General features: G+C 39.8%; 2 protein-coding genes across 2 annotated transcripts in view; one reads left to right on the top strand and one right to left on the bottom strand.

The window, feature by feature from the left end:
- Window positions 1–27,502, bottom strand: part of LRBA (LPS responsive beige-like anchor protein) — a 383,648-nt gene that overhangs the window by 177,283 nt on the left and 178,863 nt on the right. Inside the window, 3 exon segments of the mRNA XM_032223698.1 lie at window positions 9,756–9,892; window positions 12,429–12,575; window positions 26,462–26,586. Of these exon segments, the coding sequence (XP_032079589.1) occupies window positions 9,756–9,892; window positions 12,429–12,575; window positions 26,462–26,586 (409 nt within the window).
- Window positions 3,775–6,951, top strand: MAB21L2 (mab-21 like 2). Its single transcript, XM_032223696.1, has one exon. The coding sequence runs from the start codon at window positions 5,354–5,356 to the stop codon at window positions 6,431–6,433; it is 1,080 nt and encodes a 359-aa protein (XP_032079587.1). The 5' UTR covers window positions 3,775–5,353; the 3' UTR covers window positions 6,434–6,951.

Genomic DNA, 27,502 nt, shown 5'->3' with positions numbered 1-27,502 from the left:
CTCACGATCGTTAACATAATATTATATGAACAATTACGTGAATTATATAACTAAAGACAGTGTTTAGCCACAAGCATCATAAAAATTTTACCTCAAAGACCTTAATGCTGATATCAGGAAAAGGCAATATATCAGTAGAACAAAACAATCCTGCAGGGAAATGAAGGAAAAGAAATCTTCCCATAAATATAGCATTCTAAATCACTGGGCAGTCATGTTAATTACGGGACCATCTACATTTCACCTTTGTGTGTGTGTACAGGTATTGCTTGCTTTTTTAAAAAAAATCTCTCATAATTAAATAAAAAGGGTCCTTTTGCAAAAGGAAATACACACACAAGAGCCATTAATAAGCAGAGCTTTCTGTCCAGGAGCACAAGGCAAAACCAAGATCCATCTACAAATGGAAACAGGGAAAATAGCTGCAATTCCTCTGGACCTGTGAACTTGACCCATTCATTTAGTTTGACCCTTGGGAAACACAACGCACAATCCAGAATTGCACCTTTTCCCATTTATACTCTTTGCAGCCACTTAGCTCCATCAAAATAGTAGGAATGTGATGGAAATGACAGGCAAAAGCCACCCATTCTTTTCCCAGGCCGTACTTCTATAAATGGAAGCACAGAAAATGTTTAAGCAACAAGGTTAAAAGATCATCTGGAAAATTAAAGAAGGAGTAACAATTAAGTTAACTGTCTGGAAGATATATGCTCTGCTTCATTTTAATTTTCAGTAAGCCAAAGATGCTTCTAAGTCAGAGCGCGCTGAATATTTATACCTGCACAGCTCAATCACCCCAAAAGTGTATCACATTAATTCCTGACTGAAGAGGATATTCAGCCATCTCTTCAAAGGAAGAACATGAATTGTCCACGGTCCAAACTGGATTCCCTTCCTTTTTCTTTAAGGCAAAAGTTGCTTAGAAACAGCCTCCAGAAATGGAGATCTGGTTTGGTACATGCACACGGAGAAGGAAGCACGCTAAAATCCAAAGCCAACTGGAGCTGAGCATTGGGCAAGGCACGTCCTTCTGCTATTCCCCACTCCAGTAGGGCAACAAAAAGAACCCCTCCTTCCCATTTGCTTTACGATAATAAGCCACGTGCACGAGGCTTCTCCTGAAAGCGCCCCTCCCGGCTCCTCGGCCCTTCTCTCTTCTCCCGCCCTCGAGGCTCTCCAGCGGTTTTTTTCCCGGCCAGTTCAACGCCAAGGATGAGGTCTACCCATCCTCAGCCGGCGTTAAAGGAGCGGGGGAGGGTCGCTGGGAAAACGCAGGAGAGACAAGGAAAGGGCAAAGTCATTCTCGCCCGGCTGGAGAGTTAGACCAACCCAACCCAGCCCGCACTTTCAACCGTCAGTGAAAATGGCCCGCAGCCTCCCTTAATGAATTCGTCAGGGCTCCGGGATCGCGCCTTCCCCCGCCTCATTAACTCAAGTCTGATGAGACGGATTGTAACGGGAGGAAAACGCAGATCAGTCGGCCGAAGCCTTCAAGTGGCTTTTAACCTGGAGAGCCTCCCCTGCCCAGAGACGCTGCGCGCACTCGGCACTGGCCCGCCGCCTCCTTCGCCTTACAAGCCAGCAGTAGCTTCAGCTCCTCTAGGCGGAGGCGCTTAAGATCCCAACAAGGAGCTGTTGACGAACGCGCCGATTCCCAGGCGGCCAGGGCGAGTGGGGCGGCTTTGGGGCAGCCTTCCTTAGCGTCTTGCGCTTTTTTTCGACAGATCCCCGAAACCTCCGCTTGCAACCCTCCACCTTCTTCCCTCTCAGTCCACCTTTAAAAATCCCGTCGCCGGCTAGATCCCGGGCTCTTAAAACGGCCAGGGCTCGGCCGCCGTAGGCGCTTCCTGGGTCGCTTCCCCCTCTTTTCCGCAGGCATTATTTGCTCGAAAGTGTTTAAGTTTATTGCTCAAATGATGTTTCTAATTAGCGCTTCGGACCATAAATCCGAGCGGCTTTTGTTTTCCAACTGATTTATTATTTACAAGAGCATCGACCTCAGACGGGGCGGCGGGGGGAGAGAGACGGGGAAGCCTCAAACCGAAAGAACAGCAGGGATCGACTCGAGGCCCGCGAATAGAAAGGCGGCTGGCGCCGAGCTAAAGCTGCCAACCCGCGTCTTCTCCTTAGCAGGAGCCCCGGTGCTTCGGGAAGACCGGCTCTTCCAGCGTAATGCGCCTCTGGGACGCAGCCTCTGGGAAAACCGAGGGGGGGGCTCTCTCAGTAGTAGGCGCGACCAGCGGAGACGCGGCTGCGGACGGGCTGGAGCACATTCGCGGGTGGAAGCGAGAGCGGAGGGCCCTTATAGGCTTGGCCGGGGTTACTTCCTCGGCCTCTCCAGAAAGGTGCGGGTACCAAGAGCGCAAACGAGCCTGCGCTATAAGACGGGATGTCGTCGATGAAGGCCCCCCCCCCGCCTTGTGCCTGCCCCCTCCCAATTCCAGGATTTCTACTTCTAGAAGGATAAGATGACCTTAAACTATATCTTGCAACCTGGGTCCCTCGGTTGACAATTGGGGGGGGGGGGGACATAAAAAATAGAGGGAAAAGCAGACGAGCAGCGAAGACTCGGCTGGAAACAAATCCTGCTTTACAACAGCCAGTAGGTCCGACTGCTTGACACATGAGAAGGCTGCAGCTGGACGGGAGAAGTCAATAGAGGCTACCCTCCAACAGCCATCGACGGCTTCTAGCGGGATGCCGAAGGTTATGGCCTCCCGCAAGCCCTCTCGTCCAGCCCCAATCCCGGTTTTCAATTCGGGCTACCCAGTTCTCCATTGGCCCGCTTCACAGACAACCTCTGAAGTGCGGAAGCCCGCTTTTTACGCCCTCCCCCCCCCCCGCAAAAAGGGCTCCATAAGCAACCGGACGGGAACCGGAGCAGCGGAATGAACGAAGAGATGGGGGAGGGGGAGGGATCGTTAGGAGAAACCGGTGCGCCGCCTTGCCAATGGACCTCTTTCCAAATAAGACTTGCTCCCGTGGAGAACACTGGTGGCCCCGGGGCCCCAACCAACCGCTGGGTCCTACTCAGTTCTAACACCCGAAGGGATGAATGAACGGAAAAGATAACGGGTTAGGCAAGGCTTGGGGCCTCACTTCTCCTTCAAGTCATAGCAATCCCAAAATCCCAGAAACGCAGGATTCCTTATTTCCAAGCCCCTCGGAGAGAACAAAGGCTTGCAGCAACGTGGCTGAAAATTATTGTAGTTGCTGTTCGCTGAGATTCGAAAATCTCGTTGTTTTAAGTGAAATACAATTGTGCGCACATATATCCCGTCTGTCATCTATTTAGCGTCCAACTAGAAATAAGGTATATCTTGCTCATAGTAGGCTATTTTACACTGAAGGTTACCCGAAAATATTAAAACATTCTGTAAGTATTTACTGGAATGGGGGGGGGGGTTAGCGGTGAATGAACTTTTTTCTTAGAAAAGATTCCGTGCTTTCTCTTAGCTCTCTCCCTTTCTCTAAAATACTTTACAATTTATTTACGATTAAGCACAAATCTTTTTGCGTGGAAGCCCCGCCTGACCCGCTTACACTGGCACCTAAGAATAAATATTTGTCTTAGCCCTCTGGGAGGAAATAAAACTAATAAATCTCGAGATACTGAAATGTGATAATTGTTAAATAATTGCTTCTGAGATCACTGGCTGAAGTCCAGCAGGAACTCCACTTGTAATTAGAAATATCAATAATATAACATGCCAAACTTCAAATTCGAAACCTCTTTTTCATAGTTGATGGGACATTAAACCATACCTACTGATTTTGCAACAGTATACTAGGCGTATTGCACGATATCATTAATTTTAAGCCAAACACTATTCAGGATGGATAATCAAGGCTCCTAATTGGTTTCTATAATTGGGTTCATTTTCACAAATGCTGGAGTTATTGAGGAGCAATACATTTAGAGAGGAATCGCAACGGTCCTGCGGGAAAAGTGTAAGTCTGTGGGTATTCATATGTGTGAAAGATAGCCTTTTCCTTCTTCTCATAATATACTTCTTCCTTCATATATATTTTTCCTTCCCTGCCATGTTCAATGCGTTACTAATCGGTCCTGATATCCATTGTAGAAGGATCCGTTTCATTCTAAACGGGGACCGCAAGCCCGGCTCTTGAACATCCCAGGAGGATAAGTGGAGATCTTGCATTACTACTCATAGCAATGTCTTCAATAGCACTTTTCCTAGTTTCTCTCTCCCCCATTTCTGGAGGACCGAAACGCCTTCTCTCCTGGCTTTCAACTAACTGGGAAATCGGGTACATAGACGCGCATACAACCAATGCGTGCGCCTTAAGCATCTTTCCAGTCTCTTTCTCTCTTTCCCGGCCTCCTTCCTCAGCATCTGCAATCGTGGCGGGCCCCGCAGCGGCCATGTAGGCGGCTCGGGCCAGCGATTGGCTGGCCCTCTGACAGCTCTGGCGGCGATTGTAGGATCCGCGAGCCACGCCTCCCTTCAGCAGGGCCCTGGGACCATTCATAAACTAAACGACCCTCTCCGCAAAGGCAGAGACCTCCAGACGTCCGCGCCGGGAGAGGACGCGAGGCGCAGGAAAGTAATAAGAGCGGCTGCATCCAGCTCCAAAAGTGGGAGGGGGAAGGAAACGGAAAGCGGCGGGAGGGGGGGGAGAGAAATCCTGGAAAGCGGAAAAGTGCATCCACACGCACCCTCCTTCCTGCTGCTCAAGACAATATATTCGGGACAAAGGGGAAGGTTTACCTGTAACCGATTTTTTAACAAAGGGGAAATCCCGAAGGGGGCCTAAAGCTGGACTTAAACTTAAGAACTTTGACGAGGAGCAGGCCGGGAATCAGCGGCGGAAAGCTTGCCTTTGGGCGAGTTCCTCAGCCGAGGCCTCCGGAAGAAAAGCAACGCTACAGAGCAAAGCGGCGCTGCCACGGCCTCAACTAAGCGGGAGGAGGAAAGGGAAAGAGAACGGCTTCCCCTCTTGTCCGCGCCGTCGATCCAGAATTTGGCCGCTGACCCCACTTTTGCTGGGCAAAGTCAAATCCCCCGAGTACGGAAGAAGGAACGAGTTTTTCCAATGAAGAACTGAAGCCCTTCGAACCCGAGCAGGCCAACAACTGGGCGCACCTCCGATGTAAAGGAAGCGCCAAACTTTTGCGCCGGAGGAAGTAGTTGCCCGCTCTTCTCGGTGCCGGCAGTGCGGGTTCCGACGGTCTCTCGTCCTCCCTCTCGTCGTCCTCCTCGGCGGTGGCAGCGACCGGGCGAAGCGGGCTTGGCTTCTGCCCGCCCGCACGGAGACGGCGGCTGCGGCGTTGGATCCGTCAACGTACTGCGAGAGCCCGGTGTACAGCCCGGACGTCTGCCCCAACATGATCGCCGCGCAAGCCAAGCTAGTCTACCAGCTGAATAAATACTACACGGAGCGGTGCCAGGCCCGCAAGGCGGCCATCGCCAAGACCATCCGCGAGGTGTGCAAGGTCGTTTCCGACGTGCTGAAAGAGGTGGAAGTGCAGGAGCCGCGATTCATCAGCTCGCTGAGCGAGATCGACGCGCGCTACGAGGGCCTGGAGGTCATCTCGCCCACCGAATTCGAGGTGGTGCTCTACCTCAACCAGATGGGCGTCTTCAATTTCGTGGACGACGGTTCGCTGCCGGGCTGCGCCGTCCTCAAGCTGAGCGACGGCCGCAAGCGCAGCATGTCGCTGTGGGTGGAGTTCATCACCGCCTCGGGCTACCTGTCGGCGCGCAAGATCCGCTCGCGCTTCCAGACGCTGGTGGCGCAGGCCGTGGACAAGTGCAGCTACCGCGACGTGGTCAAGATGATCGCCGACACCAGCGAGGTCAAGCTCCGCATCCGCGAGCGCTACGTGGTGCAGATCACGCCCGCCTTCAAGTGCACCGGCATCTGGCCGCGCAGCGCTGCCCAGTGGCCGCTGCCCCACATCCCCTGGCCGGGACCCAACCGCGTGGCCGAGGTCAAGGCCGAGGGCTTCAACCTGCTCTCCAAGGAGTGCTACTCGCTGACCGGCAAGCAGAGCTCGGCCGAGAGCGACGCCTGGGTGCTGCAGTTCGGCGAGGCCGAGAACCGCCTGCTGCTGGGCGGCTGCCGCAACAAGTGCCTCTCGGTGCTCAAGACGCTGCGCGACCGGCACCTCGAGCTGCCCGGCCAGCCGCTCAACAACTACCACATGAAGACGCTGCTGCTCTACGAGTGCGAGAAGCACCCGCGGGAGACCGACTGGGACGAGGCTTGCCTGGGCGACCGCCTAAACGGCATCCTCCTGCAGCTCATCTCCTGCCTGCAGTGCCGCCGCTGCCCGCACTACTTCCTGCCCAACCTCGACCTCTTTCAGGGCAAGCCCCACTCGGCCCTGGAGAGCGCCGCCAAGCAGACCTGGCGCCTGGCCCGGGAGATCCTCACCAACCCCAAGAGCCTGGACAAGCTATAGGGCGCCCGGAGCTCCTTTGCAAACTCTGGAAGGGGGACGGGCTCAGACTGAAGGCGCGGCGGCGCTGCTCCTCCGCTCCCCTTTTCCTAAAATGTCCTTAAAAAGACAAGACTCTCCTGGCAGTGAAAGGACTTGGCGGCAGCCGAGCGAAACCCGAGGTACATTTCTTCCCTTCTCCGCTTTGAATTTCCGTGTGTGTGAGACCCCCGCTTCTCTCCGTCGCCCTTTTTTCTCTCTCTTGTCCGTTTCCCTGAATGTTGTCACCAAGTGAAAAACAACGCTATTTAACTAGATGTACGATTTTCTTTCTTTAAAAAAGTAAGGAAAGAAAACAAAATAAATTAAAAGAAAAAAATCAGAAACCCCAAAAAGAAAGAGGGGAAAAAAAGAAAAAAAAATCACCACTATAAAAACTTTACTGGTGTTAAATGTATTCCAGTGCCAATGACAGACTACAATGCACTTCTTTTCCTTCCCACCATTTGCTTAAATTTGAACTTGTTGAAAACAGTTAAGAAACCTCATTAAAAAAAAAATAAAAAATCGATTTTAACTTTCCATTGCCTTCGTGTCTCTTTATTCCAAACATCGGCAATTAAGAGGTGATTGTACCAAAGAATTTTACTTTTTAAGCAGAAAATAGAAAGGAAAAGCAGAAGGGCAACTAAGATAGATTTTCCACTTACAAATTATAACAAGGTATTTTGAATGTTTCTAACTGATACGAACAAATTATCCAAATAACTCTGCAGCCTTGTGTAGCTACTTTTTTTTCGCCAGGCAACCATTAGTTTTAAATTTTTATTGCAAGTTGATATAACTTCCCTTTTGTTTGTAGAATATAAGTTCCTTCTTTCTGCACTTATCTAGCCTTCTGCCTTTTCTTGCATAGAGATAATATAATATTCAATATTACACGAATTTCAACGCTGTGTAAAATTACCCCTAAATATACAATTGAGGAAATCTAGGACATTTTATTTCCTACATACTTTTACCAAATGTATACATATGCATATGGAATAAAATGGGAACCATTTTTAAGGATCATTCCCAAGGACAACAGACACTGATTTCCATATTAAAATGATTTTCATTCAGAAAGGATTTTTTATGTGTTTAAATATGATTTCTCTCTTCTGAAGGAATCAAATTGAGAGATATTTGTTTTTGTATAAACAAATTTTGATGTGCACATTTATCTAATCTATAGTGGCCTTTTACTATTGGAATTTTTCTAAGTTCATCCTGAACCTATGCAAGTTTATCATTGGCATCAAAAGTGGCTTGTTCCCAAATAAGTATGAAGGGAATTGCAACCTTACAAAGAGAGGAAATTTTTGTTTTCCTCCCCAAAAAAACTCTTACTTTTATTTTTTATTTAGACAATTTGTCACAGAAGGTTTGTGAAGTTTTTTTTAATAGTTTGGAAAAGTTTATTAGTCTTTGCATATAAACAGTATTCCTAAAAAAGTCTAAATTGAAAATGGAAAATTATTATTTTAGTTTTGGTGCATTGATAAAGCCATAACATATCTGCTTGAATGCCAATGTGCTTATTTGTGCAGTATCCATTTTGGGGCAAAAAACAAAGCTAAAGAAACCCAAATGCAATAAGTACATATTTATGCTGAAAATGGTTCGAATTTGATAATGGCTTATAACTGAGTTTTCATACAAGCTCCACTAGCCATTCCACTAGCCCAAAATCAAGACTATGCTCTAGAATTCAAGAATCTTGTTAGGAACAGGCTTTCAGTAAGAATATAAACTTTGATGCTATCAGTAACAACAATATCCCCAGCTGCTTTACTTCAAAAATCCTGTCACAAGGTTTTTCCTTCCCAGAGTTTAGAAAAATACACAGACAAATTAAATTGATTAAACTGGGAAACCCTATTAATTAAACAGGCTTTGAAGCAAGTGCGGGATTGGTACTGGAAGAAGGGGTGTGGCTACTCAAGTTTTAGTTATCCACAGCATATGGAAAAGGGAGGGAGGGAAGAAAAAGAAAGGACATGGGAAAATGCCAGGGTTGTAAGAAAACAATGTTGTTTTACTGCATGACTTCATAACCCAAACAACAAAAGATTTAGAAAGTTTCCACAAAGAGAACTCAACAGCTTGAAGCTTATCCTTCCACCACTAGCACAAACATTTCCCAATTTCCATATAAATTAATACAGTTGACGGCTTTTCTAGCGTTCTATGACTACCATCAATTTAAGATGTCTGGCTCACATTGTTTTTAAACTAATATTGTAAACCTAATACCAGTTTACTTTTCTGTTACTAGGAGAGAAGTTATTTCAAAGCAGCAGGGAAATACATATAGTTTACTCTAAAATAATATATGCCAAAGTTTCTAATACTACAATGAGTTAAATATAAATTAAGTATTCTGCCTCTTTATTTGATGGCTGCATATTTACTTTTAGAATAAATTAGCACCCAAATAAACTGCAGTTAAACTGACGCTCTTATATGCACACTACTCTTAGCTTGAAAAGTTTACATGATTCTGATAAGTTTATAATTTTAAATTAGCTAGTGCAATGCTATAAAGTGTATTTTATTTTAAAAAGTTTCATAAATACTTTCTACTAGGTATTAAAGATTTCGTAAATGATACTATTCATATTGTAAAAATATTCATAGAGAACAATAAAATTGCAGGATTTAGTGTAAATTGCCTATATAGACATAATCTGTATACATCAGATCATACAGTTTTGTGTTCCATTTACTTCAAGAAAGTACTGCAAATCTCTCTTCTTATTAAAAAAAACAGAATTATTTATATAATAAAGCACATCTTTAAAAAGACTGCATGTTCAGCAATACTTTCTAATATGACAAACATGGTGAATATTTTAAAGAAATAAGTTTATATTTATAAACAGAGATGCTGCTTTGTGAAGTAATGAAATGTAATTTACATTTGTATTTGGGGACTGCAGTATATTTAAGAAAAGCTTAAGCAGAACCATACAGCACAAAAGTCCAAGAAATCATGCTTTTAGAACGGTGTATTGTTTAACATTCAAAGCCAAAACACAGATATCAAGGGGCAGTACTGCTAATTTAAGATATTTTACCCATTCTCTTGTTTTTCAGGCACCTCCCTGGAGGGTTATCCCTTGAGGTAATTAAGAGAGGTTCTTAGAAGTAATATATTTCATACTTAAATAGACTCACATATATGACTTTGGCTAAATTAAGGACCGAAAAACATAGCCAATGGACAGAAAAGCCTGGATGGAAAGATTACTTATTATTTGTCTTTTAAAAGGAGAGAAAGAGAAAATCAGCGATCTCTTACCTTGGGATCCATTTTCTTAAAAATGGGCTCTTCTTCATCTACCTCAAAATACACTTCAGAGGTGGTGATGGACAGAGTGCCTTTCACTATTACACAAGGGGCCACGAGCTGAGCTGCTGTACATAGACTAACAGGACCTACAAAAGAAAAGAAAAGCACACACACAGTCCAACACTTTGTTTGCCACGATCTGAAGAACAAGCACAAAATTTTCTAAATATACATATGCATATTACTTCTTTTATTCTATCAATCCAGCCTACCCTTTGCAAAACAAGCTGCCTCTAACAAAGGACATTTTATATACACTCCAAGAACACATGCAATGCATTTGTTGCACTGCTGGATTGCCAAAGATTTGAACAAGTACAGCTGCAAGCAATGGAAGTGATTATGTATGCCCATCTAGATGGTTGTTAGATCATCTCATTTTTTATTCCTGAAAACTTTGAAATGCTTCAGAACCAAATGCCTCAGGTTAGGTAGGTAGGTAGGTAGGTAGGTAGGTAGGTAGGTAGGTAGATAGGTAGGTAGGTAGGTAGGTAGGTAGGTAAGTAGGTAGGTAGGTAGGTAGGTAGGAAGGAAGGAAGGAAGGAAGGAAGGAAGGAAGGAAGGAAGGAAGGAAGGAAGGAAGGAAGGAAGGAAGGAAGGACCTATTTTAAAAATCTATGATTCCCTGCTAGGTTTTATTTATATGCACAACCAAGACATACATTCAAATATTAAATATACAGTGATAGAAACTGAAAAGGATACTGTGCTTCAACTGTCAGTTAAATATGTTTCCAGCTATCCATACATGGCTAGTGCAGCTCAGGGACTGTGGGAATAAACAGCTGGAGCACTGGTTTCCATTTGAATGCATTTTTATTGGAATAATCACATCTCCACAAGGCTTATCACAGAAGCACATCAGTGTACTACTCAAAACAATAGGCTGGACACAGTTCTAACAATATGCAGGGTGTTAATATAAAGCAGGATCCAGAGAAGGAAAGTGGATTATATTTGTCATCTTAGTGGTTTATAAACAGGGAATTCTGAGAGCAACAAAGAGAATGTTTATCATCCTGCCCTTTGTTTTAAAAAAATTGTAAAATGTATGTGTGACGCGTAATCTTTTGCATTAATAAAGTGGGTATAAATGAGGTGTGCACATGTAGGTAATCAATGGGTGAATAACTGCCAAAAAAAAATCTAGCTGAATTGTCATTTCTGTCAATTGTTAGAGGTTGTGATAGTCTTTAATCTTGCATCAATCTCAATGTGTGCCAATAGGACAATGGAAGAGATGCTCCGTTCTGATCGGAGCAGCTTTGCCCTCTATTCCCAGCGTACAAATACATTGTGTTTGCAGATGGGCATCTGAGAGCTGCACGACTGTCGTGATTTCCCAAAGCTCATTCCCACAAATGGATGAAATAAGCAGCTATGTGTTCTTTTGCTGTCTCCCTTTGCCCTCTGTACATTAGCATGTAATCCTGGGAAGAAATAACATTTTTTCAATCACTTTCAGACATTCAATTACAGGCCAAGGAGACAGCTGCAAGCGCCAGGGCACCTCAGGTCCTGTTGAAAACCCCTGACAATTTCAACTTCATTTCCAACCTGCAAGTACTTTATTAGCAAGGATTACTTCTTAATCCTATTGCCATTGTCAAGATTATATAATTAAACTTCCCTTTCACCTCTATTACAGTATGAATGTATTAGCAGAAGTAATGAATGTAGAATAGGGTGGGAAAGGATAGACAGACATGGATCAAATTGGGTGCTCTGGCAAAATCTGTTGAATAGTAGCTTCTATATGAGCCACATAAATTGTGCTTGCTTTTAATCACTAGAATATTATTTTGGCAGGAGATACATTTTCATGCTTTACTTTACTGTAAGGCTAAACTGATGATTCAATTAATAGAATAAAATATATAAACCTATGGAGGGATGTTGCCTAATGAATAAGCTCATATCCACTACTTTCAGTGAAACAGAATTTAACCCAACAAGTAACATTCTTCTTTGGGGAGTAATCACGATATATGGATATATATATGGCTATATTTTACAGAAGTAAAAGAAAAAAAAGTAGCAGTGTCTAATATTCAGTTCACGAAAGGAGAAAATTGGATACATACTCAAAACCTCAAAGCAGAATAAGTTGCCTTTGCTTCTTTTTTTTATAAACCTCACAAATCTGCTACAGTAACATATATCCGTTTCCCCCATTTTTTAAAAAAAATAAAAAATAGCATGGCTGGCATAAATGCTGAAAAAAAGAAGCCAAGTTACCAAATGACTTACAAATATTTTTTAAAAAAAGATTTCGGATTAATTGTCAAGCCTGGTATAATATATTGGAACACTGGGATTTACACTTTAGAAAAATGCCTAGAGAAAGCTACCCCCTCCAAAAAATATTAAGGTACACAAAAGCAAATGTGCATATCTGAAATATTGTATCAAAAGTCCTCAACAAACAGAATCTAAAGCAGTAATTTGAAAAGTTATTTCCTATCAATAGAAAATAATTTCATCAGGCAGAAAGAAGCCTTTAGTACCTCTGTGTGTATGTGTGCGTGCATGTGTCCTATACGTCAGACACTACAGAAATTGTGTTATTAAGGTGCAACTAAACCAGTACAGAGATTCTAGAATATAAATAGCAGAAATTACCAGTTAAATTCTCAAGTTCTTTCTCCTCTATGGATGACAAATTATCATCATCGGCTTCCAAAAGAATCTCGCTTTCTGAATTCTGATTTCCTAAAGCCTGATTCTTGATAGACTGCTTTCCTTTAACAAGTACATCTTCATCTGGAGCTGAAATGAAAGAGAAACAAAGCTGTCAGCTATCAACAGTTACAATGAGGAGGTGGGAAGAGAAATAGCCTTGCTATATATATAATAAACACCCTGAAGACTTAGGATGGAGAAAGGAAGTTACCTGGGAAAGGGTGAAATGGCCTGGTCGACTGCTTTAATACTGGGGAAGGAACAGTTAGAGAGCCATGATGCAATTCAGTGCAACACAGAACTAGCTCTAAACCAAGTTACATGAAATTCAGAGCAAACAACCTGCTTCATTTCCAGCCCATTCACTCATTGAAACACCTGTAAGCAGATTTTCTTTTAAAGTTAAGGTTGCAGGAAAGTAGTTGGCTTGTATTTGGAGCCACAAGATAGCTGTAATATATACCTGGCAATAGTAGAGAACCTTATCAAAGCTTAGTAGAAAACTTTACCAAAGACCATGCAGAGGAAGGAGATTTTACACACCACTGCCATTCTCAAGAGGGAAGTTGGAAGATAGACAAACCAGCCAAACATGTCTAAGGGAAGTGAGTGGAGGAGATTCATACTGAGCCAGGACCACAGATATCAGTAAAACTTCAGGTTCTATGAATTTCAATGAACTTAGACCAATGCGACAACCAAATGCCTCTATAAACTTGAAGAAATTTTGATTTTGATGAGTCAGGCAGGGCAATAGGCTGCGATTTAAACTGACCATGGGAAGGCTTAGTGTTAACAAAATGGACTTTGAACCTCCCTGTTCTTCACAATCATCACACTTCCTTTTATAATATAGAAACTGCACACCTTTTCTGAAACATTCTCCTTGTGAGGACTGTGGTAGGTGAATATGCTGGTTGAAGGGACATTCTTGCTCACAGTCCCCACAGAGATTGCTTTAGGGCTGGGGAGGGGGGCTGGCTTCACAGCTGCGTCCCCTCCCTTTTGTGGGGACATCAGCTAGCCAGAAATGGCATTAGTGGCTTCTGTCCAATTCACCCCAATCCAGTTCCTTCTCCTCCCAGATCTCAGCCAACAGGCACGGTGCAGGTCCAGGGACTCCACCCGAAACACCGGCCTGATCCTTCCTCCGCGGGACCAAAAGATAAAAGGATGAGGTCGGGAAAGCCCATTATTACGTGTTGGGACTCAGTGCCTACTGGGCTCCCAGGGACCTGGCTTTAGAGCGCGCCGAGAGGCTGCAATCCTATACAGGCGTGCCTAACAATCAGCCAAAGGACCGTAAGAAAAAACAGCGCGTGGAAAGCGGAAAGTCCGAAATTGGAATCGGCCGTCTGAGCGCGCTCGCGGGTGGAGACGCGTTCAGCTGTTAAGTGGAGGCGGTTCTTTTGAGAAGTTCCTGGGCCAGGGAGAAGGCGGAAAGCGAAGGCGGCACTATTTCAAAGTTTTGGGGCCTGATTTTCCTCCTAAAGACGCCGGGCTTTCTCCTTCCAGAGCTACTACTGGGGGGGGGGGGGGGGGGGAATAGAAATTTAAACTTGTCTCAGAACTTAAAGCAGCTCGGGATCCAAGTCCCTCAGTGCCTTTCAAGCCACGAAGCCTGTGTGAAACGCACCTTTATTGGGGAAAGAGCAGGCTGACCCTGGCGCCGCGTTGGCGACATCTGTCCTTTACAGGCGGCAGCAGAGGCCGCCTGTCCCCAAGCCCAAGAAAGAATGACAGCTCCGCTTTCTCCTCCTTCGGGAGAGGCGCGCTCAGGGCCAAGATATTTTAAGACACGGTCCCGGTTTCTGAGAATATCATACCAACCGAGTCACCCAAGGCAACCTTGGATTTTTTTTTTAAAAAAAGGTGGATTTTTTAAAATACAACATACCTACACAGAAGGCAACGTGGCAGATTTCTCTTTTTAAAAAGGCGCTTAAGATCTGGAGGCTCCAGGGGATCGCGCAATTGTTGGAGACTCCGCCTGGCTGCCGCGGGGCAGAGCCGAGTTTGGAAAGCGGCGGCATCGCCCGGCCAAGCAGCTCTCCGGGAACACAAGCTCTCAGAATCGCTCCGGCACGGAAGACCAAGTCAGCTTCCTCGGAATTCTGCCCTCATGAATCCAGGGCAAGTAAGCGGGAACGCACCCGCGGCCTTTCTGCGTTCAAGCGGAGACTGCGATGTAGGAGCGCGGCTCCATCAAAGCGGCGCTCAGCGGGACTTTCCCTTGCGCCGCAGTTCCTCGACGGAAAGGGGGGGGGGAGAACCCAGAGATGGGGTTCAGCAGCGCCTTCCTTTGCAGAGGTAATATTAACAGCTCGATTCCAGCACAAGAAATCACTTAGAAGCCGGTGTGTTTGCACACACAATATAGACACGCACATTTGCAAAGGAGGCAGGATGAAAAGGGAAAAGTGATGAGCATGAGGAGGAGAAATCCGCATGATTTTAATGCTGCGCGGACTCAAAGTGAAAGGATGTGATAAAGTTAGGTTGCAACCCAATTCGTTCTTTAAATTGCAGTAAAACACAAGTTACTTAAGGAATGAGGCTACTGAAATGAATGGGATTTTAGTCTAAATATGTCCAGCGCTGAAGTCCCTTTATACCATCTTTCTCTGACCCATTGACCTTCAAATAGGTTGGATGTCAGCTCCCATAACTCTCATAAAAACCATGTTGCCTGGGAATGATGAGGATGGGGATCTAATACATCTGGAAAAGACCAGTTTCAGGAAGACTGACTTTCTTACTCCAGTATCACACAAAATTTTTAAAAATTACCAGTGAATTCCAAACAAAAGCAAAGGCTAATATTAAGACAAAGCTGTCTGTTCTAATAATTCTACTTCAAAATGCATAAAATGAGCTGACTTCTGTAATTGTAATAAATGAATGGTGTATTAGTCTGATTTTGTTCTCAGCATTGCTATTGTTCCATCTCTAAATATATTTTCTTTGTATTTAAACCTGACAACAGGAAACAGATAGGAGGCAGCAATCCACTACTTATATATTTACCTGCTGTGATATAGCTGCAGAACACATGAAACTTATTTGGATTTCTAGTATAGAAAAGAGTTGAAAAAGTATAGACCATTTTAGTTTGTGCTGTAGAAGAAGCGACATACTGGCCTCCATCTTCTTTGGAAACATATGTCAAACATATCCTGGCCAGACAGCTTCTATCCAAAGTTGATTACGTTTTGATCACAGCCATACACAGTTTAAGGTTCCAAGGAATTATTTTTAAAAACCTTTAATCTGCAAACATTTACAGAGGAAAGCAATCCCTCGTGGCCATATAAAAACGTAATTGTGTCTGTAAGCATGTGAACAGAAATTTTAAATGAAACTATTAACACAATACATAAAGCAAATCAATTTAGAATCTGTGTCTTTAGCTTTTCAAATTCTAAGTTCAACTTAAAATGTAGCCTCTTTTTAATATATTTCATGTTTTTTTTTCTGAACCCAGATGCTTTAAAATATATTTCCAAATCTGTTTACCAGTAGTAACCATGAAAGCAGGAACATAATTTGTTTCCTTTTCCTTTAAAATATATTTGTGGATATAACTAAACAACACTCTTACGTCTGGACTTATTCAGTGAGAGTTGAAAACCCCTTGTCATGGAAAATATGCAGTTGATATTTAGAAAGGTTTTCCTGTAATTAACTCTCCCTTGAGGATTTTAAGTTAGTAAAATACACATGCACTAATATTTAATTCTCAGTTGTCTAGTTGCTTTCTAAGGCTTTTTTAAAAAATAAAATGAGAGCAAAAAATAAATATAAAGCAGATAGCAAACATGTTTGTAAATTTTAACATGCTGTCTGTAACTTGACACAATATACCATTTGTGGCTTATAAAACTTTGTCTCAATTAGACTAATAGTCTTATTTAAAGCTGAGCAACTCCTTTCGTACTTGTTAAGTTAGGAAATCAAAATGGATGCCAACTTTTTCCAACAATAATTCTAGTAAACTTGCCTATGCATGCTATTTTTTCCTAATATCTTTTTGCCACTTAACAGATATCAATAGATGATTTGATAATCAATTGCCTATGTATTGAGGTTTAAAATATTATTGAAAAATGCCAGAATAAGGATTTATATATTACCTATGCTTACAGATTTTATGTGGCTAAAAACACTATTTCTTGTACTTTACCCAACCGTACAAGCATTTTGGCTTTTCCACTATCTTTGGTAACTGTGTAAAGTGGCAGTAATAACTCAAGGCAAAAATCAATAGGCATTCAGTCTAAAATTCAGCCTACCTAGCTCTCACAACTTCAACCCCCCCCCCACCCCAATTTTGTAAGTATATTATTGTGGGTGTATTTATAAAATAAAATTATGGTACCTACACAATCACCCATGTTATTACTGTTGATATTCTGCTCAAGGAAGGCGAGGGTTGTATATAATAAGAATTTCAAAGATGAGGTAAAACAGTTAAAATTATTGCAAAACAAGACTATAAAATACAATTCAATTATTCACTTAAAAACAGTTTGCACCTACAAATGCCCTGATCAACAGGCAAGTATTCAGTTGTTATCTGTAGAAAACATGGTATTACCCATACTTTCCTTGAGAAAGATGTTCACAATTGCAATATGTTTTATAAGCTCCACTCTGGGCCATGCTATTATGAGCAATCCTACAACAGACTTCTCCCAGCTGATCTCATGATTCAACCTGTAGTGAAAAAGTAGATTTTCTAAAATGTATTTGGCTTGATGCCAATCCCTTAACCTAGACTCAGTAGCACACAAGCAATCACTATCATGATTCTATTTAGCTGCTCTACTTAGCAATTGAATACCAGTTGCAGCTATGGATTGTCTTCAAGAGAAACATAACAATCAGCAGTGATCCCACTGTTTACCTATGATGGCATGGATTAATAAGAACATTTTATCTCAGTCCAATTTTGGAAGTTGACCATGCCAGTGAAGTCATGTATGTCTTTAAAGCTACATGCTGGTTCTTTCGGGAAATGCTCTACCTTATCTAAAACCTAGCTTGCTCAGTCTAAACAGTGCCTATCCACAGTATTTCTGTTTTATCTATAGTTACTATAGTTTGATTTGTTTGTCAGGACCCTGCATATCATTGCTTCCAGAAGCTGTGATGCACACATAAATAGTTCTCCTTACTGATTTGAAAGGGAGAGATAGAATTGAGTGTTATCTTCATGGTGATGACATCATCCTACAAATCTTTGGATAACTGGACCCCTCAATAAGTGAAGCTTCTGTTCAAACAAAAATGCACTTCTCCAGCTGGAACTCCACTGGGACTCTATTGAGACCCACTTGAAAGTCTGCTGACTTAAAATCTGGTTGGAAAATAAAAACATTTAGGAGGAGGAATCACACAGCCCATTTTCTCAAATTGGTCTGCTTTTCTTTTGCTGGAAAAGCAGATTCTGATTTACCTTACTGGGTCTACTTCATGTCTTTTGTTTCAATAAAAAGTCATGGCAAAGCTTAATGTCTTAAATGTCCACATACAAATTAAATATGTCTCATCGTCATTACTAAATGCTTGCAGACGCTCTCTTGGCTAAATATTTTTTATAATATCTTTTATTTTCCACACAGAAAGCATTTAAACTGGTTCAAACTGACAACTTGCTGTCACTTCAATGATGACAACAGACAGATATAGTAATATTCTTTAACTTACCCCTCTGAGTGCTCTCAGGCATTGAAGTTAAATCTACAACATTCCTGTTGATAATTATATTATTAATCAGAACCAGTTTTGTATGGTAGTTAGGCCATCAGCTTAAAAAGTGGGAGACTGTGAGCTTTAAATCCACTTTGGGTATAAAGCCAGCTGGGTGACCTTGAGCCAATCAGTCTCTCCTAGGAAGGAAGCAATGGCAAACTACTCCTGAAAAACCTTCCCCCCAAAACTGCAAGGACTTGTCCAGGCACTTTCTCAGAACCCAACATAACTAAACAAAAAAAAGTTAATAAAAATTATAATCATTCTTGATATCTTGAGCTTATTGAACCATTTGACAGCATTCTCTCCCACCTATTTCAATCAGCAATTATAGATCAGATATTGTGAAACCAGTTTTTTGAAACATCTTATTATGGTTGTAAATTTTTTAGATGTAGCAATGGCCATCAGAAGCTGGTAGATATGCTCTATGATGAAGTAACATTACGACTCTTTTTCTTTATTTTATCATTTGGCCAGACTGTTTTGCCCTCATTTCTTTTATAAAACACTGTCTCTCTGTCTGTCTAGCTAAATACATCAGCATATATAAACAGAATACATTCAATGCCATCAGAGTAGTAAAATGTGCACAAAAATTAACTTTGCACTCAAGCAAATTAAGTGAAAAATCATTATTTAACTAATCAGATGGACTGACTTTTTCTAATAGCTTATAATTACATTTTTAAAACAATTGGCTTTGACTAACTCACTCTAACACACACAAAAGTTCACTTTCATGAAACAAGTATTTCCCACCCATACCTTTGAAGGCACTGATGCCAAGAAATTCCAATTCTGGGATTAAAGTGCTGAATATGATGAAGAGGGAATACAGAAGTTCCAAGAAATTATCTTTTCTTTAACAAAAAGCAACTCTGGTTTCAAGCCACAGTATTTGCAATTTAACAGCACATACCAAAATTCTAATTTGTGCTCCACAGAATTAAAACCACAGGTCATAATCAGCAGACTTGAAAACATAAATGTTTATATGATTAAGACATGAGATTACACAGCTATTCTTTAAGATTATGCCATATGCTTTCTATAGAACTATCCAGCTGACGTAATCATATTGCTGGCTAATCATTTCTGTTATCTGACAGCTTTGTTTGAAAGTTTTACTGGCAATGCTTTGAAATTGCTTTATATATAAATGGGAGAGGAAGGGGGGAAAAAGGGAGGGAGAGGAAGAGAACAAATTTTTGGAAGTACTACTGAAATACACTAATAATTGTATTCTTTTGAACCTTTACATCTTAGCCTGCAAGTTAGCTCAAGAGAGTAAAGTGGTGACTAGCTGATTTATAGGCCAAAATGGTCTCTGACTGACAGCTCTTTCACCTGCTGACATAATTGTGGAAATTAACTCTGGCAGTTAAGATAGAAAAATAGTGACAGATGAGCACATGACTGACATCTGGTGGGAAGTGGAGTTAAGTTGCTCATATGCGATTCTGTCCATGGAGCTGCTGAACAAAGCTCATTCCACAATGAACATGTGGATTCCTGAGCTTATTGCATACAAAATTAGCTTTTAATAGCTTTAATGCAATTATCATCATATTATAAAATGATTAAGAAATAAAGATGAAGTTATAAACTATGATTTCCTTGCAAAAAAGATGGGGATTCATTCATTCAGTCATTCAATATACATCTATTCATACTGGTTAGCCTTGATATTTAGTATTTATCATATAATCTTATTTGAATTTTTATTGCTACTCGGGGAAGAACAGGTGAATTTGCTCCACATTTAATTTTGCTAATGTCAAATACCTTTTTGAGGCATCAGTGTTGCTATGCATTCTTAAACAGTGAGGAAGAACTTGAACATTAGATTATTTCCTAGTTGCTAACACTTCATAATTATAATTATAATTAATAGGGAAACTATTTTGTAAAATGAAAAATAATAGATTGTACTACCAAAACAAGCAAATACATATTGTTGTTCTGTCCTATGACAAAATTGAAATTTAATTTTTATATAATTTTTCTGCATTTAATTTTTTTATTTATATTATTTCCTTTCACAATAGATCTAATGCAATGTGTTCAGTCTCCCATTGAAGCACTGACCAGACTCTGATCAGCTTATTTCAGCTAATAGCTTCCTCGGGTATCTTCATTTGCTTTTAATTTGCATAATCTACTTTTTATGCTTCTCCCCTATTCATTTTCAGTTATTCAATTCATTTTCTTCCTTTAACTTCTGTGTCTATGATTTAAATTAAGTTTAAGGGAGTATTGACCTTCTTGATTCTCTTGTATCTCACTGCCTTCTGATACCATCCAATATTTTATCCTCATCTCTCCCTGACTCATCTCTCCAAGGAAAGATTGAAGGTCAAGGCTTTGAATTCATTCTCATTAACCAATTTGAACAGTACTTGCCTCTATGTTACACCAGTTATCCTATTCCAAATATCACTGGGCCTTCTCTACACCATACTCCAATGATGTTCCTTCTGCAATTATACATGACAGATACAATCAGATACCCTTGTCATACAATAGATGCCTGTGTGATATTGAGATCTTAGAACATGTGTTCCTCAGGTGTAGAATTTACAAGAAATTGCAGTTCCAACCATTCAGTCCTTAGTAGATAGGCTACCAGGCTGTTCAGACCAATGATATTTTACAATTTAGAATCTTATTTGTTGCCTCGAAATGCAAAGTGTTTTAAATAGTTTTTGACTGGGACATCTGAAAAGAATGTTAAGCAACTTGTTACTGCCTCACTTATTTTCCTCCCTGAATGTGCCCACATAAATGGAAAAGCAGAGACGGTAACTCATCTCATTAACAATGTAATTTTTCCACATGAACCTATGATGATGATAAATTGCAGAAACTCTGACTTGGCAGAATGTAAATGCAGCTTCTCAGAAAAATATAATAGGTTAAAGAATTGTATTTTAAATTTCTTCCCCTGCCCCCTCCCCCAAAATGTTGTTTGTTTTTAAACATGATGTTTGACATTGAATTTGTTTTTACATATCATGTTTCTGAATTTCTACATGGAATTGTGGGATGAAGTTGCCTCAAATTTGTAGTTGCAATTCATTTTATATAAAGTGGCCTTGACAACTGCCCAGAAATTTCAATTAGTTTAAATACTGCTATTCATTCTTTTGAAAAATATAGAAGTTACAATAATGTATAGCTCTTAAATGTTCCAGATCAAAATTTTCATATAATTCCTAGATTCACAATATCTCAATAAATATCCCTTTATACTTTGCCAAATATGTTGTTATGATGGTACTCTTTAGGATGACCTTCTCAATAATTGCTCCAATAGATCAAATTGGGCACAGTAAGAGGATCATTTTAACCTATCATTTTCTGCATACTTATTTTGACTTAATGTTGTTTGATAATCTGGTATGGGTCGTATTTTGTGTACTTAATTTTTTCTGCTTTTCTGGACATAAGTTGAAATGCTTAGTTTTACAAAACTGTTTTTTTAAGTTTTAAAAAAATGTTAAAAACATTATATATTAATATTTCATATTAATACATTTATTTCTAATATTGATACATTTACTTGGAATCTGTACTAGAATATCACTGTGCTATACTTTAATGAAGTTGAAACTTTTATGTCTTTAGGTTTTCTGTAAATTCTTTTAAAAATACTCTCAAAGGATGACTGAAAATATGGGGGTTTTTTTGTATTCATCCATGAAAAGAATGTGTTTCCTAAAAAATACGTAAGGGTGGGATTATTCATTATACCCAGTAAAGTCTTTATAACACATGCAAAAAGTCCTTTTAAAATGAAAGATGATATATTCAGTGTAAATAATTTATTATAGTTGTTTGTGAGCAACATTTCTACAATGAGCATTAATTAAAATGTTTCTGTTCACAAAGGATACGTTTTATGTAATTGTTTTTTTTAATGATAACAGCCATTTCAACACCTGAAACACAACATTGGAAAACAGGTCCAATGGAAAGCAAGCTTCTTTCAAGACATAAATAAAGCCTTTTACAAATAGCCATTTGGAACTTCACTCTTTGAAAAATCTCCTATAGTCCTTTTTCAGAGGCAAGTTAATGTGTGTTTGGGAAGGGCAATTAAATTGTCAGAATTTAAAAAAAAATGTTTTTAAGTAGAAAGTAGCCCAGAGAATAGTCATTGCACTGATATTGATTGTCTGAACAGAGAACATTAGTCTTAAGGTATTTACTCTGCCACCTCTATACCAGAGGCTCTCCTTCAAACCAAGTCAATTCCTTGAGGAGATGGCTACTGAAATACATAAATGGGACTGAAGGAGGACATGATTTTTGCTCTTTGGCCTTAATATAATATGCCTGATTGTTTCTGGACCTCTTCCACTTCTTCCAACAACAATATTTAATAAACTGCATTCCTGCAGGGAGGAACCATAGGAATAGTCCTATTCTGAACTAGCTACCATATCAAATATTCTATTGCAGAGGCTTGCAATTACAATTTATTTCCCTTCAATCTTTTTTCCTAAACAAAACAAAAATGAGCTGAACATCTAGAACACAGCAGAAATTAACAAACATTACAATAGGTGTGAAAAAAACATTTATGAATATAATAAAGAGAATATTTCTTCCAGAAATCATATATAAACTATATACAATCTTCAATTGTTAGAGCTGATGTATTTAGAATTAAACCAATAAACTGCATTGTAGAAAACAAATGAGTCTGAGTTGGCCTGAATCCAATTGCTTTGACCAAAAGGAATTGTAGAAAATTGTAGACTTAAAATAGACTATTCTGCAATTAAAGAAACCATAGACCAGAACAATAATTTCATTGGGAATTTGTGATTTACTGAAGGGTAGAAAGAGATTTGATGCTTCTTACAAAATTCTAATTCAGGTAGACTATACATTTAAATTAATCTAGCCTTTGCCTTGGCTTACTTTTTTATAGTGTCACCATGCAATTCAAAGGCCAAATATACCTGTCATCCTGAAGTTAATGTATGCTTATATACTAGCTCAAATACAAATTACAAAGACTGTAGATTTTCATTTCAGTTTCCTTTCTATTTCTTATTTAGTTTTGCTACATATAGACTATTTTCATTAGTAAGCATTAGACTGAATTAAGACTATATACATTGCTTCAGTGCCAAAAACAAAAAAACCTGGTTCAAGCATGTGGAGGGTATAAGCAGAATATCTGTCCATAATTCAGCTGTGCCTTTTGCCAGTTTTGGAATTGTAGTAGGCAGCCACACAATCCTAAGAAAAGGTGCATTTGATTTAAGGAATAGGAGGCAGCTGTTTCATTGGAATCTCTGCACGCTCCAAAGCACCTTTTTCTCTTTGAATGTGAAGCAATCCACAGCCTTAATTTGTATTATAGAAGGAAGAGAGCTCTTGAACAGCACAGTAATGGGAACAGCTGAAAAAACATATTCGTGCACAATCACCTGGCATCTGTTCAGCTGTGGATACAGCACACAGAAATTGTTTTGTGAATCAATTTTAAGGCACTTTTACTTTGAGCAAGTATGTGATGCTTTAGTATGTGAGTATATATGTATGTGCTGAATGCAAGGACAGAGAGGTTTTACTTTTTAAAGGGTTAGAATGTTTTACCAGTTAATCAGTTAAGGTATTTTCACAAACCTAACCTATCTAAAATCTATACAATAATTGTTATTTATTCCATCAAGTATTGTCTGCCATACCATGTAAGGATGCATAATTATATAAATATATTGATGAAAATAGCTGGGAATTGTAACCAGGTCTACATCTCGGCCAAAATAAGGCGGAGGAGGGGGGAGTTTAAAAGCACAATCACTATATATGTATACTTTTTTCTCTCTTTTTTAAAAAAGGAGGAAGATATGTTAAAATTAAATATGTCTATTGAAAAGGAATTATAACCATCAACATAAAATGGAGCTCGTTCAAAAGCTGAAATATACCAAGTAAATGAGATGAAGAGTGTGAAGTAGAGAGGAGAGGTAAGGGAAGAAGAGAGGGATAGGAGAGAGAGCAGGGAGTGGGGAAGAGGATGAGAGAAAGGAGTGGAAAGGGGAGAGAGGAGAAGGAGAGAGGAGAGGGAAGTAGAGAAGTGTGACAGAGGGAAGAAAGGAGGTAGGGAGGTGGAAGAGAGAGGGAGAAGAAAGTGATGGATAAAGTACAAATATGGTGTATGGAGAGCAGAAGAGCCAATAACTGTTTTTGGGAGTTGATGGCAGGACGAAATGATGTAAACATTCAATAATACAATACAATGTTGGCTGTGTAATAGCATACATATGGTTATATGTTTTGAAAATGAAAAAATAAAAAACTTTATTAAAAAAAGTATTGTCTGCCATATCAAATCAAACCATCTTAGAAATTATGCCTTTTCTGCATTAATGTCTTTTGTGGCATAAGCGCATATAATCTAGAAACAATAGACCCATGCTTCAATTGTATACACATTAATTCAATAAATCAGGTTTATTTCAGTGGTTTGCTATATTCTACTGGCAAGTACAGGATTGAAGTAGAATTAGAATTAAAAAAAATATTTGAATTAAGAGTATTCTTTATCATCAAACTCAAAAAACTGTATTAATAGTGAGTATGGTATTTCAGAAGAAACGACAGTATTGTAGCACAAAAGCCTTTCCAAATAACATTCCATGAAAACACCTATATAATTAGCTCTGTAAATGTATTTTCATTTTTGTATTTTTGTATTTGCTTGACTTTTTCACAATAATTTCAGTGAAAAATGCATACCATACAGCCTATTAAAGTTCTGTATTATTACAACCATCACTCTGCATGCATGCATGCATGCATGCCCACACACACACACTCATACATAGACACACACATACACACACCCACACATATCACAAGTAGTACTGCTAGAGTATTCACCATGTGTGATTATACAATTAGTAATTAAATATTAGATTTAAAATTAAGCACAAATATGGTTTAAAACATCGTAATATCTTTCATGTAGTTAAATATGTTTTACACTATTGCATCATGATTTAAAACTTAATAAAATATATTTAAACATTAAAATATAATCATTAAGTTCTTATTATTATATTCTGATAAATACACAAAAATGAACTAATGTTCTACTTCATTCAGGGGTTAAATTCAGCAGGTTCTAACAGGTTCTGGAGAACCAATAGTGGAAATTTTGAGTAGGTTTGGAGAACCAGTAAATACCATATCTGGCTGGCCCCAGAGTGGGGAGGCAATGGAGATTTTGCAGTATTCTTCCCCAGCCACGCCCACCAAGACATGCCCACAGAACTGGTAGTAAAAAAAAATGAATTTCACCACTGACTTCATTACTATACTTCTGAAAAACAATGCAAGTGATAATATCAAACTATACTAAATATAACTGTTAAGGACAATTTACACTCTTGAAATCTCTCTGTGTATAGTACAACAATGTATCAATCCCAAAGCAGAAAGGGCCTAATTAATTCTACCTGATTTTTCACTTCCTTTAGCAAAATATGAGGTGATCAACGCCATTATAGGTTAAGATTGTACTTATAGCTCTTCTCTATTTGATCATTATTTAAAATACTGTCATGTTTTTGGCATTATAGCTCTAACATATTGGAGACATTTTCTTTCAGAAATGACTCTTTAAGAATAAGTACAAGAGGTTAAGATGCTTGGCCCATGTTGTCTATCAGTCTGTTTACCTGCTTGTCATCTATCTTATCTAGATATCTATTTATCTTCCTACAATTTACTTATATTTTGAGAAAAGCTTTCATTCTGGCTTGTATAATGCAGGAAAATTAAAATAGAGCTCCTGTGAATATCATTTGACTCATGCACAATTTTCATTTTAACCTCAAGTTAATTAAAATAATCAGTGGGGATTTCTCACAGGAAAATATATCTTGTTTATATTGCTACAACTTCATACATATAACAATTTGTCACAAAGCTTATTAAAACCTAAGGAAATAAGAGAATCTTAAACCTTTGTCTCAAATTTCTGGTATTCTAAACCCTCTACCCAAAGGATTTTTCCAAGGCAGATGCTGCTAAAAGATAATGACCAATTAGGTCTTGAAATGCTCAGGTCTGAAACGCAAGGAAGAGAACTCCAAATGTGACTGTTCCTGCTCTCTTAGAGCAATCAAGTTCTCTATCTTCATTGCCATATAGACCTGAGACTATTGACAGTGAGTAGATTTTACACTGACCGTGGTCTATGGCAGCTTTTAAGGTCGCTTCAGGATGTGTCGATCCAAGGGGGTTACGCACAAATCGTCGCCGGCGCCGCAAGTCATCTTCCCAGTAGTCAAGGCGCCAGAACTCACGAGGACGACTACAATGAAATAGAGAAGCCACATATGTTAGCAATTACCAAACAGCATGGTAGCACTGGATTTCTGCATAAAGCTTTCCTTGTTTGCTCTTTTCCTTTTCATTTTTTTAAAACAGCACCCTAAACCCTTTATACAATCTTTGTTAGATATGTCCTTGAAAATAACAGTATCACCTTCCAGTCTGAGAAACTCCTTTTCCTTTCTTTCTTAGAAGGTGAAATGAGCACTAAATACATCATTTTGAAATGAATTGCTGACAGTGTGATCAGTTTCCCCACACTCTAGTGGCATGTGCTCCGATTTCAGCCTCATTTCAGCCTCAGCAGGGCACCTTTCTCAGTGACTGCATTTATAAACCAGAATAGGGAAAAGCTATTATAAATATGGTATAGCATTACCTATATTAATCAAAGTCTGTCCCCCTTCATTTTTCTTCCTAATTTGTGCCTTTTTGTACAAGGTCACTAAATCTTATCATGAATTCTTGGTTGGGAAAGTGTTAACTTTAATGAATACTTCTGTTACATGATTATGTATGTGATAATAAAATATTACTCTATTTAGATCTGCAGGAATTTAATTAAAATAATCTCTTAAAATATTCATTACTTTTAGCCCCTGAGGCATAGGATGTAAAAAAAATCCTTTTTTGTTTCCTTTTCCTGTTTTTAAATAAACTATTCCAGTAGAGTGAAATAACAATTTATTCTCAAGCAAATCAGATTTGGTTTCTGTTTTTAGGTAGCTGGATTTTTGCATTTAATTAAGAACTTCATGTTATGGTGAGAATACTGAAAGAATACATCTCAAAATTTATGTTTATAAAAAGGTTCTACCACATTTGTTCTTTTCCACATTGTATTATTCAAATATGCATAGATCTTTTTAATATGGACATATATAAATGCCAGGTTC

This window comes from Thamnophis elegans, chromosome 9 (assembly GCF_009769535.1).
Source record: "Thamnophis elegans isolate rThaEle1 chromosome 9, rThaEle1.pri, whole genome shotgun sequence".
In the NCBI taxonomy this organism is placed as follows: domain Eukaryota; kingdom Metazoa; phylum Chordata; class Lepidosauria; order Squamata; family Colubridae; genus Thamnophis; species Thamnophis elegans.
This window is presented reverse-complemented; position numbering and strand designations above follow the sequence as displayed.